Source organism: Aquarana catesbeiana, linkage group LG08 (assembly GCF_042186555.1).
Source record: "Aquarana catesbeiana isolate 2022-GZ linkage group LG08, ASM4218655v1, whole genome shotgun sequence".
Classification (NCBI taxonomy): Eukaryota; Metazoa; Chordata; class Amphibia; order Anura; family Ranidae; genus Aquarana; species Aquarana catesbeiana.
In genome coordinates this window covers 57,424,557-57,441,626 of record NC_133331.1, presented here as the reverse complement: position 1 = coordinate 57,441,626, position 17,070 = coordinate 57,424,557, and the positions used below count along the sequence as shown (strand labels likewise).

The 17,070-nt window shown below is 46.5% G+C and overlaps 1 protein-coding gene across 2 annotated transcripts in view; it reads right to left on the bottom strand.

Annotated features, from left to right (window-relative positions):
• GPAM (glycerol-3-phosphate acyltransferase, mitochondrial) overlaps window positions 1-17,070 on the bottom strand; it is an 85,023-nt gene that overhangs the window by 6,151 nt on the left and 61,802 nt on the right. For both annotated transcript variants that reach the window (XM_073595891.1, XM_073595890.1), the window contains 2 exons: window positions 13,417-13,606; window positions 4,759-4,817 (listed from right to left, as the gene is read on the bottom strand). In XM_073595891.1, the coding sequence (XP_073451992.1) occupies window positions 4,759-4,817; window positions 13,417-13,606 (249 nt within the window). The remainder of the gene's footprint in view (window positions 1-4,758; window positions 4,818-13,416; window positions 13,607-17,070) is intronic.

Sequence of the window (17,070 nt, the reverse complement as noted above, 5' to 3'; positions counted from 1 at the left end):
TTATGGATGATGGAGGCCACTGTGCTCATTGGGACCTTCAATGCTGTAGAAATTTTTCTGTACCCTTCCCCAGATCTGTGCACCGATACAATCCTGTCTCGGAGGTCTACAGACAATTCCTTGGACTTCATGGCTTGGTTTGTGCTCTGGCATATACTGATAACTGTGGAACCTTATATAGATAGATGTGTGCCTTTCCAAATCACGTCCAATCAAATGAATTTATCACAGGTGGACTCCAATCAGGTTGTAGAAACATCTCAAGGATGATCAGTAGAAATAGGATGCACCTGAGCTTAAATTTGAGTGTCATGGCACAGGCTGTGAATACTTATGTACATGCAATTTTTTTTGTTTTTTATTTTTAACAAATTTGCAAAGATTTCCTGTGGCAATCACATCCAGCCAGATTAAGTAGAATTGTTTTACGCAAACCTTGGACACACGGGGGACTTGCCTGCCCAGACTTTTATACATACTATCTGGCGCCTATGCTTGTTCATACCCACAATTGTCTAATGTCTCAATAGTTCTAGACGCAGCTCACTTGGGTTCTTTTGAGACTCTTCGTAATGCCCTTTATAGAGGATGGAGAGCCTTCATACCCATCTTTAAAACGCCAGCTCTGAAAGTGGTTATCAAAGCCTGTTATATTACCGTAATTAAACCCAATCTCAAGCCTGTTGGTCCCCAGATACTCCACTATGGTTTAATCCAAATCTGCCACCATTTCAATCCCTACTGGATCCCAGTCTACGGGCTGATAAAGGAATCAAACTTTTAGCGGATATTTGTGATGGAAGTGCAATGATCACATTTGACAGGCTAAAAAACAAATTTAAACTCCCCAACTCTTTCCTCTTCAGGTTCCTGCAACTATGGCATGCCTATGAATTGCAGTTCAAGTCTCTTATGACTAGTTTAGAGCAGGATGATTTAAAGGCTCTCCTGCAGAATGCAGATCTTACTAAACCATTATCCATGATATACAAGACATTATTGCCTTCTATTCAGGTGGTGGTCCTAATTGGACAGTGGCAGCGAACTGGTGTCCCTATGATGACAAGTCCTGGTGTATAGGAGGGAGAGAGTTTTTCCTTAGACATATTACTACTTCTGATGGATGTTGAATTTAAATGCATATTTAAATGTTAGATGTTATGTATGTAAGTCATGTTTACTTTTATTTTAGGTACATGGTTATGTACGCTTTCTAGCCGGGGTATGCCCCAAGGCTATGTTTTGTACTAAATACATAATTTTCCAATAAAGAGAATTAAAAAAACAAAAAAAAAAATTAGCAAAAATTTTAAACAAAATTTCTTTCACATTGTCATTATGGGTTATTGTTTGTAGAATTTTGAGAAAAGTAATGAATTCAATCCATTTTGGTATAAGGCTGTAACATAACAAAATGTGGAAGAGAAGCACTGTGAATATCCGGATGCACTGTACGTCCTGGACTAAGATGCCGGCTCAGAGATAACACAATCATGTAAATCCTGATGCCTCTGTTCACAAAGGTCTGACACACAGCCCAACCCCTTGCTGCAGTCTCTTCTTTGTGACTTGCCACAAAGTTACAATGTACAGTCTTGATCACTGCAGGAGAGGAGACTGAGGAAATGCTTCATCATGTCCACAACAGACTGATGGCATCATCTCAGTCTCTGACTAGGTGATGCTGGACACCCCTCACCCCCCCCCCCCCCACCACCACCACCAAGGAATGAGGCAGGCTTTGACTTGCTGTGAGCCCCAGTGCACAAATGAGACAGGAATAAAAACCTGGTGGGGGTTCTAACCCTACGATTCACCCTCTGTATTTTTAATCTTTAGCTTTAAAAGGTAAAGGAGAGATTTGGGGTCTTTTTTACCCCTGATCTCTCCATAAAGAGGACCTGTCATCCTTATTTCTTTTACAAGGGATGTTTACATTAGTGATAAAAAAACAAAACAAAAAGAAAAAGCGCCCCCATCCCTCCGTGCTCACACACAGAAACGAACGCATACATAAGTCGCGCACGCATATGTAAAAAGTGTTCGCACCACACATTTGAGTTATCGCCGCAAACTTTAGAACGAGAGCAAAAAATTCTAGCGCAAGACCTCCTCTGTAACTCTAAACAGGTAACTTGTAAACATTTTTAAAGTCATCTATGGAGATTTTTAAACAGAGTTCCACCCAAAAGTGGAACTTCCGCTTTAAGCACGCCTCGCCCCCTTACATGCCACGTTTGGCATGTCATTTTTTTGAGGGGGGGTACCTAATTTTGACAGATACCCAGTTTCCACTTCTCTCATCGCCTCACCGCCTAGGTGACTCCTGCTCTCCACCCCCCTATCTGCAATCTTCTGGGACATGTCACAGGTCCCAGAAGATTGCCTGGGCACTAAGAGAGCGCAGCATGATTTGCACATGTGCAGTGCGCACCCGGCTGTGAAGCCGCAAGCTTGCAATGCTGGCACCACGGAGAGGCAGGGGAGAGGAGCGGGGGGAATGTTTTGTTTTTTTTAGAATTCGTTAGTGTATTTTTCCCACGAAAAAAAATACCGTTTAAAAAAAAAAAAAAAAAAAAAAAGCTTTGCAAATACCATCTGACATAAAAAGTTTACAACAATTGCTTTTTTTTCCCTAGGGCATCTTCTAAAAAATATATATATAATGTTTGGGGGTTATAAGTAATTTTCTAGCAAAAATAACTGATTTAAACAAAAAGTTCCAGAAAAGGCCTGGTCTTCAAATGGATAAGGACATCTATTTCACTTTGGAGAAATATTCTTCTCACATTCTGTTCTATATTCAGGACAGGATTTGAAGGAGAATCTCCCCAATGGAACACAGACTTCCCCCACAAAAAGGGGGTTTATCTCTTCCCTACTTTGGCTTGAATGCACTATAAGGTTTTTAATTTACATGCATGTATATTAGAGCTGCACAATTAATCGTTAAAAAATAGTGATCTTGATTCAACCCCCCTGATGTCTCTATTGCAGAGTTTGCAGATTCTTTCATATAACAAGTGGAGAGACTTATCTGCTCACTCAGCTGTCAAAAGAAAACATGGGGCAGTCTGCCAAAGTTTTTAACATGAAACATTGTAACTAACTCTTCCTTCTTAGATCAAAGGGATAAACTTCTGTGTATAAAGAAAAATCCAGGCAGTCTGCCAAGTTTTTAACAACTTGTAAATGCAGGAAGTTTAACCACTTAAAGTCTAAATGTTTTTCTGAGACTTGTTTCTTAAGTTAAAATCAATATTTTTTGCCAGAAAATTTTTTGAAACCCCCAAACATTATATATATTTTAGCAGAGACACTAGGGAATAAAATGTCAATTGCTGCAATATTTTATGTCACACTGTATTTGCCCAGCGGTCTTTCAAACGCAATTTTTCTGGGGAAAAATACACTTAAATGAATAAAAAAAAAAAAAAAAACTAAACAGTAAAGTTAATCCAATTCTTTTGTTTTAATGTGAAAGATGATGTTACGCCGTGAGAATCGTGATCTATCTTCCAAGCAAAAAAATTGCGATACTCATTTTAGCCAGAATCATGCAGCTCTAATGTATATACAAATAGATTCTATGCTTCACAGACAATGCCACCCCCAGGTAGGTTTGTTACAGATGGCTGCATTGTCTGAGGTCTTAATCCTACGACTGAAGCTGAATAAAGATCTGAAATAAAACAAGAGAAGATACAAATGCAGAAATCTGCCGCTCCGGCCCATCACAGTGTGATTGCAGCTTTCAAAGCTCTCCAGTTCCGCTCATACAGGGAGGCGCTGCTTTCATTCTGCACTACCCTGCCTTGTTTTCCTGCGGTGTACATACAGCCCTGGCCCAATACACACCAAATCACCGGGGTATGAGAACGTACAAGGGCTTCCGCTCTTGGATGGCAAGACATACATCTCTTTTAAGATTTGAAAAAAAAAAAAATAGAACACACAAAACAGCAGCAGAACGCTGTTCAAAGGAATTGGATTTACAAAGAACAGGCCGCCAGCGTACAATGGACCAGCCCGCCCGATGGCTACAAATGGACAACAGCTGGAAATTCTCTAATTGAAGTGAAATGGAGAGCGACTATAAAGGAGAATTCCTCTAAGATATGTTTGTATGTAAAATGGACAAAGACAACAGAAGTACAAGAGCCCGACAAGACTACAAGCTTTTCCCAAAGGGGATAGGGACAGCTAAATGGGAAGACAGGAAAAAGGGAGAGAGAGAGAGAGAGAGAGAGAGAGAAAGAAAAAAAAAAAAGAGGAAGAGAAAGAAAGTGAGAGAAAGAAAAAAGATAGAAAGAGACAAAAAGGGCTAGAGAAAGACAGAGAGAAAAAAAATGAAAACGAAAGAGGGGGAGAGAAAAAAAAAAATGAGAGAAAGAGCAGGAAAGACAGAAAGTGGGAAAGGAAAAGAAGGGAAGGAAAGAGAAGGAAATTAAGGAAAGGAAGAATAAAGGAAAAAAAACAGAGAAAAAAACAGAGAAAAAGAAAGAGAGAAAGAAAGAAAGAGAGAAAGAAAAAAGAAAGAAAGGAAAAAAGAAAGAAAGGAAGGAAGGAAGGAAGGAAAGAAAGAAAGAAGGAAAGAAGGAAAGAAAGAAAGAAAGAAAGAAAGAAAGAAAGAAAGAAAGAAAGAAAGAAAGAAAGAAAGAAAGAAAGAAAGAAAGAAAGAAAGAAAGAAAGAAAGAAAGAAAGAAAGAAAGAAAGAAAGGACTTGCTTCGGCAATGCTTTTATAAAATAAAACTCACCCCCAGGTCCACAAAGGTTTTCACAGCATTTCTTGCCAGACAAAAGGTGGCGCTCTCCGCTGCAAGGTAGAAAACCAAGAGAAGGTATAAGGACAGATCTGTGTATGATGGAATCAGCTTCACCTAGCATAGGAATTATCATTGAACACCCATCAGACTAATCCCATGCGGGAAAATTATAAACAGATCACATTCCCTTTACAGGAAGCATTGTGTATGGTCAGGGTGAACTAACTTTTTCTGTTACTCACTGTAAAAATCCCTTTCTCTGAGTTCATTGAAGGACACAGCTCTTCTGACTCTTGAGCATAGGGTTATATCGCCACCTACAGGAGTAGGACACTAGGCAGAAACAGAAGACAGCACCTCCTATGGACAGTCCAAGCTAGTAAAAAAACCCTCTCTGCTATAGGCAGGCCAGTTAGCTACAAAGCAGTGACAGAAGAATAAACTGCAATAGAGAGGTGGATGCTGTGTCTGTCAATTTACTCTACTCGCTGTTGTCACCATCAGGAAACCCACCCCGTGAAATGCCATGCAGCCATTGCTGGAGTGTATGTACAGTGAGGGGAAAAAAGTATTTGATCCCCTGCCGATTTTGTATGTTTGCCCACTGACAAAGAAATGATCAGTCCATAATTTTAATGGTCGGTTTATTTTAACAGTGAAAGACAGAACAACAAAAAAAAAACACATTTCAAAAAAGTTATAAATTGATTTGCATTTTAATGAGTGAAATAAGTATTTGACCTCTTCGCAAAACCCTTGTTGGCAATTACAGAGGTAAGATGTTTCTTGTAGTTGGCCACTGGGTTTGTACACATCTCAGGAGAGATTTTGTCCCACTACTCTTTGCAGATGCTCACCAAGTCACTAAGGTTTCAAGCTCCCTACACATATTTTCTATGGAATTAAGGTCTGGAGACTGGCTAGGCCACTCCAGGACCTAAATGTGCTTCTTTTTGAGTCACTCATTTGTTGCCTTGGTCGTGTGTTTTGGGTGATTGTCATGTTGGAATACCCATCCACGACCCATTTTCAATGCCCTGACTGTCTGAGGGAAGGAGGTTCTCACCCAAGATTTGACGGTACATGGCCCTATCCATCTTCCCTTTGAAGCGATGAAGTTATCCTGTCCCCTTAGCAGAAAAACACTCCCAAAGGCTGTTTCCACCTCCATGTTTGACGATGGGGATGGTGTTCTTGGGGTCATAGGCAGCATTCCTCCTCCTCCAAACACGGCGAGTTGAGTTGATGCCAAAGAGCTTGATTTTGGTGTCATCTGACCACAATATTTTCACCAAGTTCTCCTCTGAATTATTCAGATGTTCATTAGCAAACTTCAGATGGGCCTGTACATGTGCTTTCTTAAGCAGGGGGACCTTGGGGGCGCTGCAGGATTTCAGTTCTTCACGACATAGTGTGTTACCAATTGTTTTCTTGGTGACTATGATCCCAGCTGCCTTGAGATCATTGACAAGATTTTCCTGTGTAGTTCTGGGCCCATTCCTCACCGTTCTCATGATCACTGAAACTCCACAAGGTGAGATCTTGCATGGAGCCCCAGACCGATGGAGAATGACAGTTATTTTGTGTGTCTTCCATTTGCGAATAATTGCACCAACATCGTCACCCTCTCCCCAAGCTTCTTGCAGATGGTCCTGTAGCCCATTCCAGCCTTGTGTAGGTCTACAATTTTGTCCACTAAATCCTTGGACAGCTCTTTGGTCTTGGCCATGGTGGAGAGATTGGAATCTGATTGATTCTGTGGACAGGTGTCTTTTATACAGGTAACAAGCTGAGATTAGGAGCACTCCCTTTAAGAGAGTGCTCCTAATCTCAGCTGGTAACCTGTATAGAAGACATCTGGGAGCCAGAAATCTTACGGATTGATAGGGGATCAAATAGTTTTTCATTCATTAAAATGCAAATCAAGTTATAATTTTTTTGAATAGCGTTTTTTCGGATATTTTTGTTGTCATTCTGTCTCTCACTGTTAAAATAAACCTACCATTAAAATTATAGACTGATCATTTCTCCCTCGCCCCGTCATGTACAAAATCAGCAAGGGATCAAATACCTTTTTCCCTCACTGTAGACAGGAAATGGCTAAAAATAGGCTGCAGGAGATCAACAGTCTATGTGGCTGTGTGAAAGTGGTGGGACATTAGAATGTAAGCGTCTCTGGTGCAAAGGCTGATGTGACTGGCTCAGTGTTCTCTGTACAGTGCCATGGAATATGTCAGGGCTATGTAAAGGTTTTAATGGTTCAATGTCCTGTGCAAAGGTCTGCCAATAAATGGTCAATGCTACACATAAAGTCAAATAAAGAACATTGTCTCCAAAACACTGCAGTCCACTCCAGAGACGAGTAGAACAATTTTACAATGTCACTCAGTAAAGCGGACTAGCTGGAGGACTCTATCAGTGTACAGACAGCTGTATAACAAGATGTCTCTGAGCGGGCTCAGGGGAATAGAACTAAGAGCCTTATGTAAAACTCCACAGCCCGTTATCAGAACTACAACACTGCCATCCACTGGGCACTCCTACTACTGCAATTTACCTCCTCTGTCCCATGTCTCTCTAATCTATGTAACGCAAGGCTGCCTTGCTTAAAATATAGAACAGCAAGAATTAAAAAATGTGGAAGTTACAGGGAAAAATACTTTCAAGGTTACATTTCAAAAATATAATATCTGTAAAGACTCAAAAACAAATTCGCTTACAGGTCAATACTTACATCGTGCTAATTATCACCAAAGCATATATGCAAGAGCAGAGCAAAGGGGCTATTGGTTACTACCCAGTTTAGCCCTCTTTAACTATAACCCACTACAGTGAAGGGGCAGCCACATACAACAGTGGATCATTTCTATTTCAGCAGAGGTGCTTAGCATTATATGGCATCAGAAGCCTGGACAATATCACAGGAGTTGTAGATGTATTCATTAAGAATAAGGGGATTATCTTACCCCATTTGAACTATAAAGTTATTCGGTGACAATATCTTTGCAATTGAGAAAAGGCAGGGCAAGGGCGACAAGACAGGGCAAGGCAAGGCAATGGCGACAAGACAGGGCAAGGCAAGGTAATGGCGACAAGACAGGGCAGGGCAAGGCAAGGCAAGGGCGACAAGACAGGGCAGGGCAAGGCAAGGCAAGGGCGACAAGACAGGGCAGGGCAAGGCAAGGGCGACAAGACAGGGCAGGGCAAGGCAAGGGCGACAAGACAGGGCAGGGCAACAAGACAGGGCAGGGCAACAAGACAGGGCAAGGCAAGGCAAGGCAAGGGCGACAAGACAGGGCAAGGCAAGGCAAGGGCGACAGGGCAGGGCAAGGCAAGGCAAGGCAAGGGCGACAAGACAGGGCAAGGCAAGGGCGACAAGACAGGGCAAGGCAAGGCAAGGGCGACAAGACAGGGCAAGGCAAGGGCGACAAGACAGGGCAGGGTGAGGGAGAGAAAATAAGTTAAGGCATGAGCGAGAGGGGGGCGAAGAAGAGAAGACGAGGAGACATGGGAGGGGAGAGGAGACGAGGAGACATGGGAGGGGAGAGGAGACGAGGGAGGTCAGGGGAGAGAAGATGATACGATACAAGGGAGAGGAGGCTAGGGGAGAGAAGACAATACAAGGGAGGAGGAAGTCAGGGAAAAGAAGACGAGACGAGGGAGAAGAGGCCAGGGGAGAGAAGACGAGACGATGGCGAGGGAGAGGAGACGGGGCGAGGGAGAGGAGTTGATGGCGAGGGAGAGGAGTTGATGGCGAGGGAGAGGAGATGATGGCGAGGGAGAGCAGACAAGGGAGGGGAGAGGAGACGAGGGAGGGGAGAGGAGACGAGGGAGGAGAGAGGAGACGAGGGAGGAGAGAGGAGACGAGGGAGGAGAGAGGAGACGAGGGAGGAGAGAGGAGACGAGGGAGGAGAGAGGAGACGAGGGAGGAGAGAGGAGACGAGGGAGGGGAGACGAGGCGATGAAGGGGAGAGGAGACGATGAAGGGGAGACGAGACGATGAAGGGGAGACGAGACGATGAAGGGGAGACGAGACGATGAAGGGGAGACGAGACGATGAAGGGGAGACGAGACGATGCGATACAAGGGAGAGAAGATGATACGAAGGAGAAGAGGCGAAGAAGAGAAGATGAGGCAAGACGATGAATGAGGAGACAAGGGAGAGGAGGCCAGGGGAGACGAGGGAGGGGAGAGGAGAGGAGATGATGAAGGGGAGACGAGACGATACCATACGATACGATACGAGGGAGAGGAGGCCAGGGGAGAGGAGACGGGGCGAGAGAGAGGAGACGATGGCGAGGGAGAGGAGATGATGGCGAGGGAGAGGAGACGATGGCGAGGGAGAGGAGACGATGGCGAGGGAGAGGAGACGATGGCGAGGGAGAGGAGACGATGGCGAGGGAGAGGAGATGATGGCGAGGGAGAGGAGACGATGGCGAGAGAGAGGAGACGATGAAGGGGAGGGGAGGGGAGACGAGACGATGGCGAGGGAGAGGAGGCCAGAGGAGAGAAGATGATACGAGGGAGAGGAGGCAAAGAAGAGAAGACGAGGAAAGACGAGGGAGAGGAGACAAGGGAGAGGAGGCCAGGGGAGACAAGGGAGAGGAGGCCAGGGGAGACAAGGGAGAGGAGGCCAGGGGAGACAAGGGAGAGGAGGCCAGGGGAGAGGAGACAAGGGAGAGGAGACGAAACGATGAAGGGGAGACGAAACGATGAACGGGAGACGAAACGATGAACGGGAGACGAAACGATGAAGGGGAGACGAAACTATGAAGGGGAGACGAAACGATGAAAGGGGAGACGAAACGATGAAAGGGGAGACGAGACGATGAAAGGGCAGACGAGACGATGAAAGGTGAGACGAGACGATGAAAGGTGAGACGAGACGATGAAAGGTGAGACGAGACGATGAAGGTGAGACGAGACGAAACCAGGGACAGGAGGCCAGGGGAGAGAATACCAGATGAGGGAGAGGAGACGGGGCGAGGGAGAGGAGACGGGGCGAGGGAGAGGAGACGGGGCGAGGGAGAGGAGACGGGGCGAGGGAGAGGAGACGGGGCGAGGGAGAGGAGACGGGGCGAGGGAGAGGAGACGGGGCGGGCGAGAGGAGACGGGGCGGGGCGCGCGAGAGGAGACGGGGCGGGGCGGACGAGAGGAGACGGGGCGGACGAGAGGAGACGGGGCGGACGAGAGGAGACGGAACAGGGCGGACGAGAGGAGACGGGGCGGACGAGAGGAGACGGGGCGGACGAGAGGAGACGGGGCGGACGAGAGGAGACGGGGCGGACGAGAGGAGACGGGGCGGACGAGAGGAGACGGGGCGGACGAGAGGAGACGGGGCGGACGAGAGGAGACGGGGCGGACGAGAGGAGACGGGGCGGACGAGAGGAGACGGGGCGGGGCGGACGAGAGGAGACGGGGCGGGGCGGACGAGAGGAGACGGGGCGGGGCGGACGAGAGGAGACGGGGCGGACGAGAGGAGACGGGGCGGGGCGGACGAGAGGAGACGGGGCGGGGCGGACGAGAGGAGGCGGGGCGGACGAGAGGAGACGGGGCGGGGCGGACGAGAGGAGGCGGGGCGAACGAGAGGAGACGGGGCGGGGCGGACGAGAGGAGACGGGGCGGGGCGAACGAGAGGAGACGGGGCGGGGCGAACGAGAGGAGACGGGGCGGGGCGGACGAGAGGAGACGGGACGGGGCGGACGAGAGGAGACGGGGCGGACGAGAGGAGACGGGGCGGATGAGAGGAGACGGGGCGGGGCGGACGAGAGGAGACGGGGCGGGGCGGACGAGAGGAGACGGGGCGGACGAGAGGAGACGGGGCGGGGCGGACGAGAGGAGACGGGGCGGACGAGAGGAGACGGGGCGGGGCGGACGAGAGGAGACGGGGCGGGGCGGACGAGAGGAGACGGGGCGGACGAGAGGAGACGGGGCGAACGAGAGGAGACGGGGCGGACGACAGGAGACGGGGCAGACGACAGGGCGGACGAGAGGAGACGGGACGGGGCGGACGAGAGGAGACGGGGCGGACGACGGGGCGGGGGAGAGGAGACGGGGCGGGGGAGAGGAGACGGGGCGGGGGAGAGGAGACGGGGCGGGGGAGAGGAGACGGGGCGGGCGAGAGGAGACGGGGCGGGCGAGAGGAGACGGGGCGGGCGAGAGGAGACGGGGCGGGCGAGAGGAGACGGGGCGGGCGAGAGGAGACGGGGCGGGCGAGAGGAGACGGGGAGAGGAGACGGGGAGAGGAGACGGGGAGAGGAGACAGGGGAAGGAAGAGGGGAGAGGAGACAGGGGAAGGAAGAGGGGAGAGGAGACAGGGGAAGGAAGAGGGGAGAGGAGACAGGGGAAGGAAGAGGGGAGAGGAGACAGGGGAAGGAAGAGGGGAGAGGAGACAGGGGAAGGAAGAGGGGAGAGGAGACAGGGGAAGGAAGAGGGGAGAGGAGACGGGGCGAGGAAGAGGGGAGAGGAGACGGGGCGAGGAAGAGGGGAGAGGAGACGGGGCGAGGAAGAGGGGAGAGGAGACGGGGCGAGGAAGAGGGGAGAGGAGACGGGGCGAGGAAGAGGGGAGAGGAGACGGGGCGAGGAAGAGGGGAGAGGAGACGGGGCGAGGAAGAGGGGAGAGGAGACGGGGCGAGGAAGAGGGGCGAGGAAGAGGGGAGAGGAGACGGGGCGAGGAAGAGGGGAGAGGAGACGGGGCGAGGAAGAGGGGAGAGGAGACGGGGCGAGGAAGAGGGGAGAGGAGACGGGGCGAGGAAGAGGGGAGAGGAGACGGGGCGAGGAAGAGGGGAGAGGAGACGGGGCGAGGAAGAGGGGAGAGGAGACGGGGCGAGGAAGAGGGGAGAGGAGACGGGGCGAGGAAGAGGGGAGAGGAGACGGGGCGAGGAAGAGGGGCGAGGAGACGGGGCGAGGAAGAGGGGCGAGGAGACGGGGCGAGGAAGAGGGGCGAGGAGACGGGGCGAGGAAGAGGGGTGAGGAGACGGGGCGAGGAAGAGGGGTGAGGAGACGGGGCGAGGAAGAGGGGTGAGGAGACGGGGCGAGGAAGAGGGGTGAGGAGACGGGGCGAGGAAGAGGGGAGAGGAGGCAAGGAGAGGGAGAGGAGGCAGGGCAATAAGAGGGAGCGGGGGCAAGGCAAAGGGAGAGAGGGATAGGCAATAAGGAAGAAGGCAAGTCAAGGCAACAGCATGAAGGCAAGGTGATGGAGAGAAGACAAGCCAAAGCGAGAAAGAGAAGACAAACAGAGAAGGCAAGGGAGAGAGAAAAGGCAAAGGGAGAGGAGAATAGACAAAGTAGGCAAGGGAGAGATTCTACACCTCAGCTAAACCTGTACACCAAGCACATCCACAATATTTTGTTATAAGTACATTCCCCTCTAATATTAGTCACTTGGAATTGTTCTGTTCCTGTGCCCAAACCTAGCACTGCAGGCATGCCGAGGAGAGGAGGCTACTAACTTTTTCATACGCGACTGTTGGATTCATTGAGATCCCATAAACAAATGTTCTACTGAAACAGTGATTGTCCTGAAGCTTCACAGAGGTTAAATTATGTGGTCAACTTAGAAACAAATATTGCTTTAAGAAGCAGTCAGTAAAACCTTAGGATGTAACAAGCAAATCGAAAGAGGCAATTAAAAGAATAAGACTTGGGTAAAATAAAGCAACCAAAAGCATTTATGGCCTATTCTCCTGCAGCACTGACACAGCAAATCAATTGGAAAAGAGAAAGACAGAACACGCCAAGGAATTCAGGAAAAAGAAAAAAAAAGCCTGGAAAGCATTATTTGGAGTTGAAGTGCATTTTAGAAAATCTGCACATTTTTACAGTGTTTTTAATGCTTCTAATACTAAAATTCAACTTTTCTCTATATCAGTACTGCAGATGTCCATCAGCATATTTTGTTCCCATCTAGATGCACCCGCTCAGCATCAGCTGCAAATCATAGCTCTAGACTGCCTTTCAGATAGTGACAATGGTGAAAGATGCCTGAGCAATCAATGCCAGCAAGGGCCGCTTGTGGTCTCTGCAAGGGGAGCATGTATAAGGGTGACAACGCAGGAGCACAAATGGAAGTTAAGGATAGAGTTGTCCCCCTATAACAGGAAGTGAAACATGCAAATTAGAAAAGACATTAAAATGTTTAAAGTTTCTAATAAAGGTTAGTTACACAGTTATCTACATAGTTGGTTAAGGTTGAATAAAGACACCTATCCATTCAGTTCAACCTGTGTAGGTGTGTGTATTCATTTACTGTATGTCTCTACCCCTTCCCATATCTCTGTATATTGTGTTCGCTAAGATGCCCATCTAGAAGTTTGAAATGATCAACACTTCCTGCTAACATCACCGATTGTGGAAGGGAGTTCCACATCCTTACCGCTCTAACAGTAAAGAACCCCCTACGAAGTGTAAGGTTTTTTTTCTTTTTCACACATATAGGAAGTTTAAGGTTAAACTGCTTCTCGACCAACTTCATTGAGTGGCCAAATGTCCTCTTGAAAGACCTAAGACTGAACAGTTCCCTAGAATCACCATTTAGATATTTATATATTGCGATCATTAAGTTGGTGATATGAGTTTATAACTACTTTTCTGCTGGAGCTCTCCATGGTAAAAATGTAAAGTGAGGATTGATCGGTAAATGTGACTCACAATATACAGCAACTCTTCGCTCCGTCCTGGCTAGAAGGTACTTCTGCAGACTCTGGATGAATTCCCTCTCTGAAACACAACCGCTGAAACCATAGATGTAGGAGGCAGCGGAGCTGTAGGCCTCAAGGATGGGACCGAGGAGTCTCTGCAGGAAGGACAGGAACTGCTGATGCTTCTGTGATGGACTGACCTAGAGAACAGGAAAGGACAGCTTGTGAGCCTTATCGCCATGGTAGAGGTACAGAGTGGTGAAGACACCTTATTAATGAGTCATGTGACTGTAGCACCCCGATGCACAAGATCCCAACACCTACATACATGAGCATATTCATGAGTCACGTGACTTGAGTCGCCCCCGATGCAGAAGATCTCAACACATACGTGCACTCACCGGCCACTTTATTAGGTACACCTGTTCAATTGCTTGGTAAAACAAATTGCTAATCAGCCAATCACATAGTAGCAATAATTAAAAGACACAGGTGCGCTAATCTATAAGAATATACATAGTGCAAAAATACACATGACAAAAATTTAAGGGCATAAAGTCCACTCCTATAAAAACAAGTGAATAAAAATAAATAAAAAAATAGATAAAATGACTCAAAGTGAAAAATATACGATTCAGTTCATAAAAAAAATATGCATAAAAAATGTCCAACTGGTAGACCCTTATACAAAAGGGAACGGAGTGAACCAAGTATGTGAAAACTTCAGTGCTCTTCAAGGGAATTGGGTGAACCAAAAATAAGGAAACTTCAGTACTCTTCAAAACACAAAGACTTTCTGAGCATATTTAAAATTAAAAAAGTATATTTTTTTGGAAAGAGGTTTTTTTTTTAATTTAATTTATTTTTTGGTATTTTTTTTTTTTTGTTTATCTCTATGCACTCCTAATACCAAGTATTGATTACATTTTGGTGGCATAGCATATTTTTATTCTTATTTAGAATTTCTCACATGTCCCATCTAGGTGACACCAAAAGGATGTATAGATCAATTCAACTTCCGGTGTCACCCACATCCATTTGTATTTATATGCTATTAGCAGAAGCCTTGGGTGAGTCTCCTCTCCCAGATGAAGCCTATTATGGAGAAACTAGTCGGGTGGAGCCCATTGTGAGACGTCGAACCGTATAAACTGGCTGGTGCAAACCACCGCTCTGTTTTTTATGTGCATTTATTTTTGCTGACGTTTGGCTGCCTTGATGTAAGTTTTTAGTGTGCTTTTTTAACCACTTGCCGACCGGCTAACGCCGATATTATTGGGGCATGCATGTGCACACCTGCCGCGAGCTCCGTGAGTCTGTCAGCGGGCATACCCGCGATCGTCTCACGGAGAGGAAGAATGGGGAAATGCTAATGTAAACAAGCATTTCCCCATTCTTCCTAGTGACAGGACACTGATCACAGCTCCCTGTGATCGAGAGCGGTGATCAGTATCGTGTCACACGTAGCCCCTCCCCCCCCAACAGTTAGAACACATCCCTAGGACACACTTAACCCCTTCCCCGCACCCTACTGGTTAACCCCTTCACTGCCAGTCACATTTACACATTAATTAGTGCATTTTTAATCGCACTGATTGCTATATAAATGTGAATGGTCCCAAAATGGCGCCAAAAGTGTCCGCCATAATGTCGCAACCACAATAAAAATAGCTGATCGCCGCCATTACTAGTAAAAAAAAAAAAAAAAAATTTATAAAAATGCCATTAAACTATCCCCTATTTTGTAGACGCTATAACTTTTGCGCAAACCAATCAATAAATGCTTATTGCGTTTTTTTTAACAAAAATATATAGAAGAATACGTATCGTCCTAAACTGAGGAAAAAAATAGTTTTTTTTATATATTTTTGGGGGATATTTATTATAGCAAAAAAGTAAAAAATCTTGCTTTTTTCCCCAAAATTGACGCTCTTTTTTTGATTATAGCGCAAAAAATAAGGACCGCAGAGGTGATCAAATACCACCAAAAGAAAGCTCTATTTGTGGGAAAAAAAGGACATCAATTTTGTTTAGGAGCCACATCGCACGACCGCGCAATTGTCCGTTAAAGCGACGCCGTGCCGAATCACAAAAAGTGCTCTGGTCTTTGAGCAGCCAAATGGTCCGGGGCTGAAGTGGTTAATAAACCCTTTTTGTTGAAACACATTGCACTACAAGGATATCCTCTTCTTCCCTTATACTCTGGAATTTATCTTTGAGCTGCCAGATTGGATATCAGCTCTTCCAAAGATACCGTGATTCCCGTGTCCATTGAAAAACCGGGTCCACTTTTACAGCTTAAGGTGTTGGAGCCTGATGGGATGATTGTCCAGTGTCTGATAACGCCACTATCTGGAATGTGGTTCCTTTTTACAGCCCAGTCTGTTGGAGCATGGTGGGAATATTATCCAATGCCTGGAACTACTGCTATCTGGGAAGAAGTGAATCTACGTGGTGATATTAAAGTCTTTGTGTTTTGAAGAACACTGAAGTTCTCGTATATTTGGTTCACCCAATTCCCTTGAAGAGCACAGAAGTTTTCACATATCTGGTTCACTCCGTTCTTTATTTTTATACCCTTGTTTTTATAGGAGTGGACTTTATGCCCTTAAATATTTGTCATGTGTATTTTTGCACTATGTATATTCTTATAGATCAGCGCACCTGTCTCTTTTAATTATCTATGCTTATGGTAAAGGTTCGGACATTTTTTGTTGCAGCTTTTCTTTATTTATATATTTTCACTTATTTATCCATGTGTTGGATTTCTCTATTTCAATAGTCACACTTCCCTTCACCAGCAGGGTAGGATAAGTGCAGGATTATAACCCTTTTTTGAAATCACATAGTAACTTAATTTATTTTCTTTCTTTTTATTTATTTATTTCAGGTACTTATATAGCGCCGTCAATTTCACGCAGAGCTTTACATATACATTGTACATTCACATCATCAACCTAATGCATTTAGGCATCTAAACGTGGTGAAGACGACTTGCTGAAGTTCAAACTGAGTATCAGAATGGGGAAGAAAGGGGATTGAAGTGACTTTGAACGTGACATGGTTGTTGGTGCCAGACGGGCTGGTCTGAATATTTCAAAAACTGCTGATCTACTGGGATTTTCACGCACAACCATCTCTAAGGTTTACAGAGTTGGAAAAAAAGAAAATATCCAGTGGTGTGGAGGAAAATGCCTAATGTCAGGTCAGAGGAGAATGGGCAGACTAATTTGAGATGATAGAAAGGCAACAGTAACTCAAATAACCATTCATTACAACCAAGGTATGCAGAATACCATCTCTGCATGCACAGGAACCTTGAAGAAGATGAGCTACAGCAGCAGAAGACCACACCGGGTGTCACTCCATTCAGCTAAGAACCCGGAAACTGGGTTTAAACTTCGCACAGGATCACCAAAATTGGACAATAGAAGATTGGAAAAACGTTGCCCGATCTGACGAGTCTCCATTTCAGCTGTGACATTCAGATGGTGGGGTCAGAATTTGGTGTAAACAACATGAAAGCATGGATCCATCCTGTCTTGTATCAACGGTTCAGGCTGGTGGTGGTGTAATGGTGTGGGGGAGATTTTCTTAGCACACTTTGGGCCCTTTAGTACTAATTGAGCATCTATTTAAAGTCCTTGCCTACCTGAGTATTGTT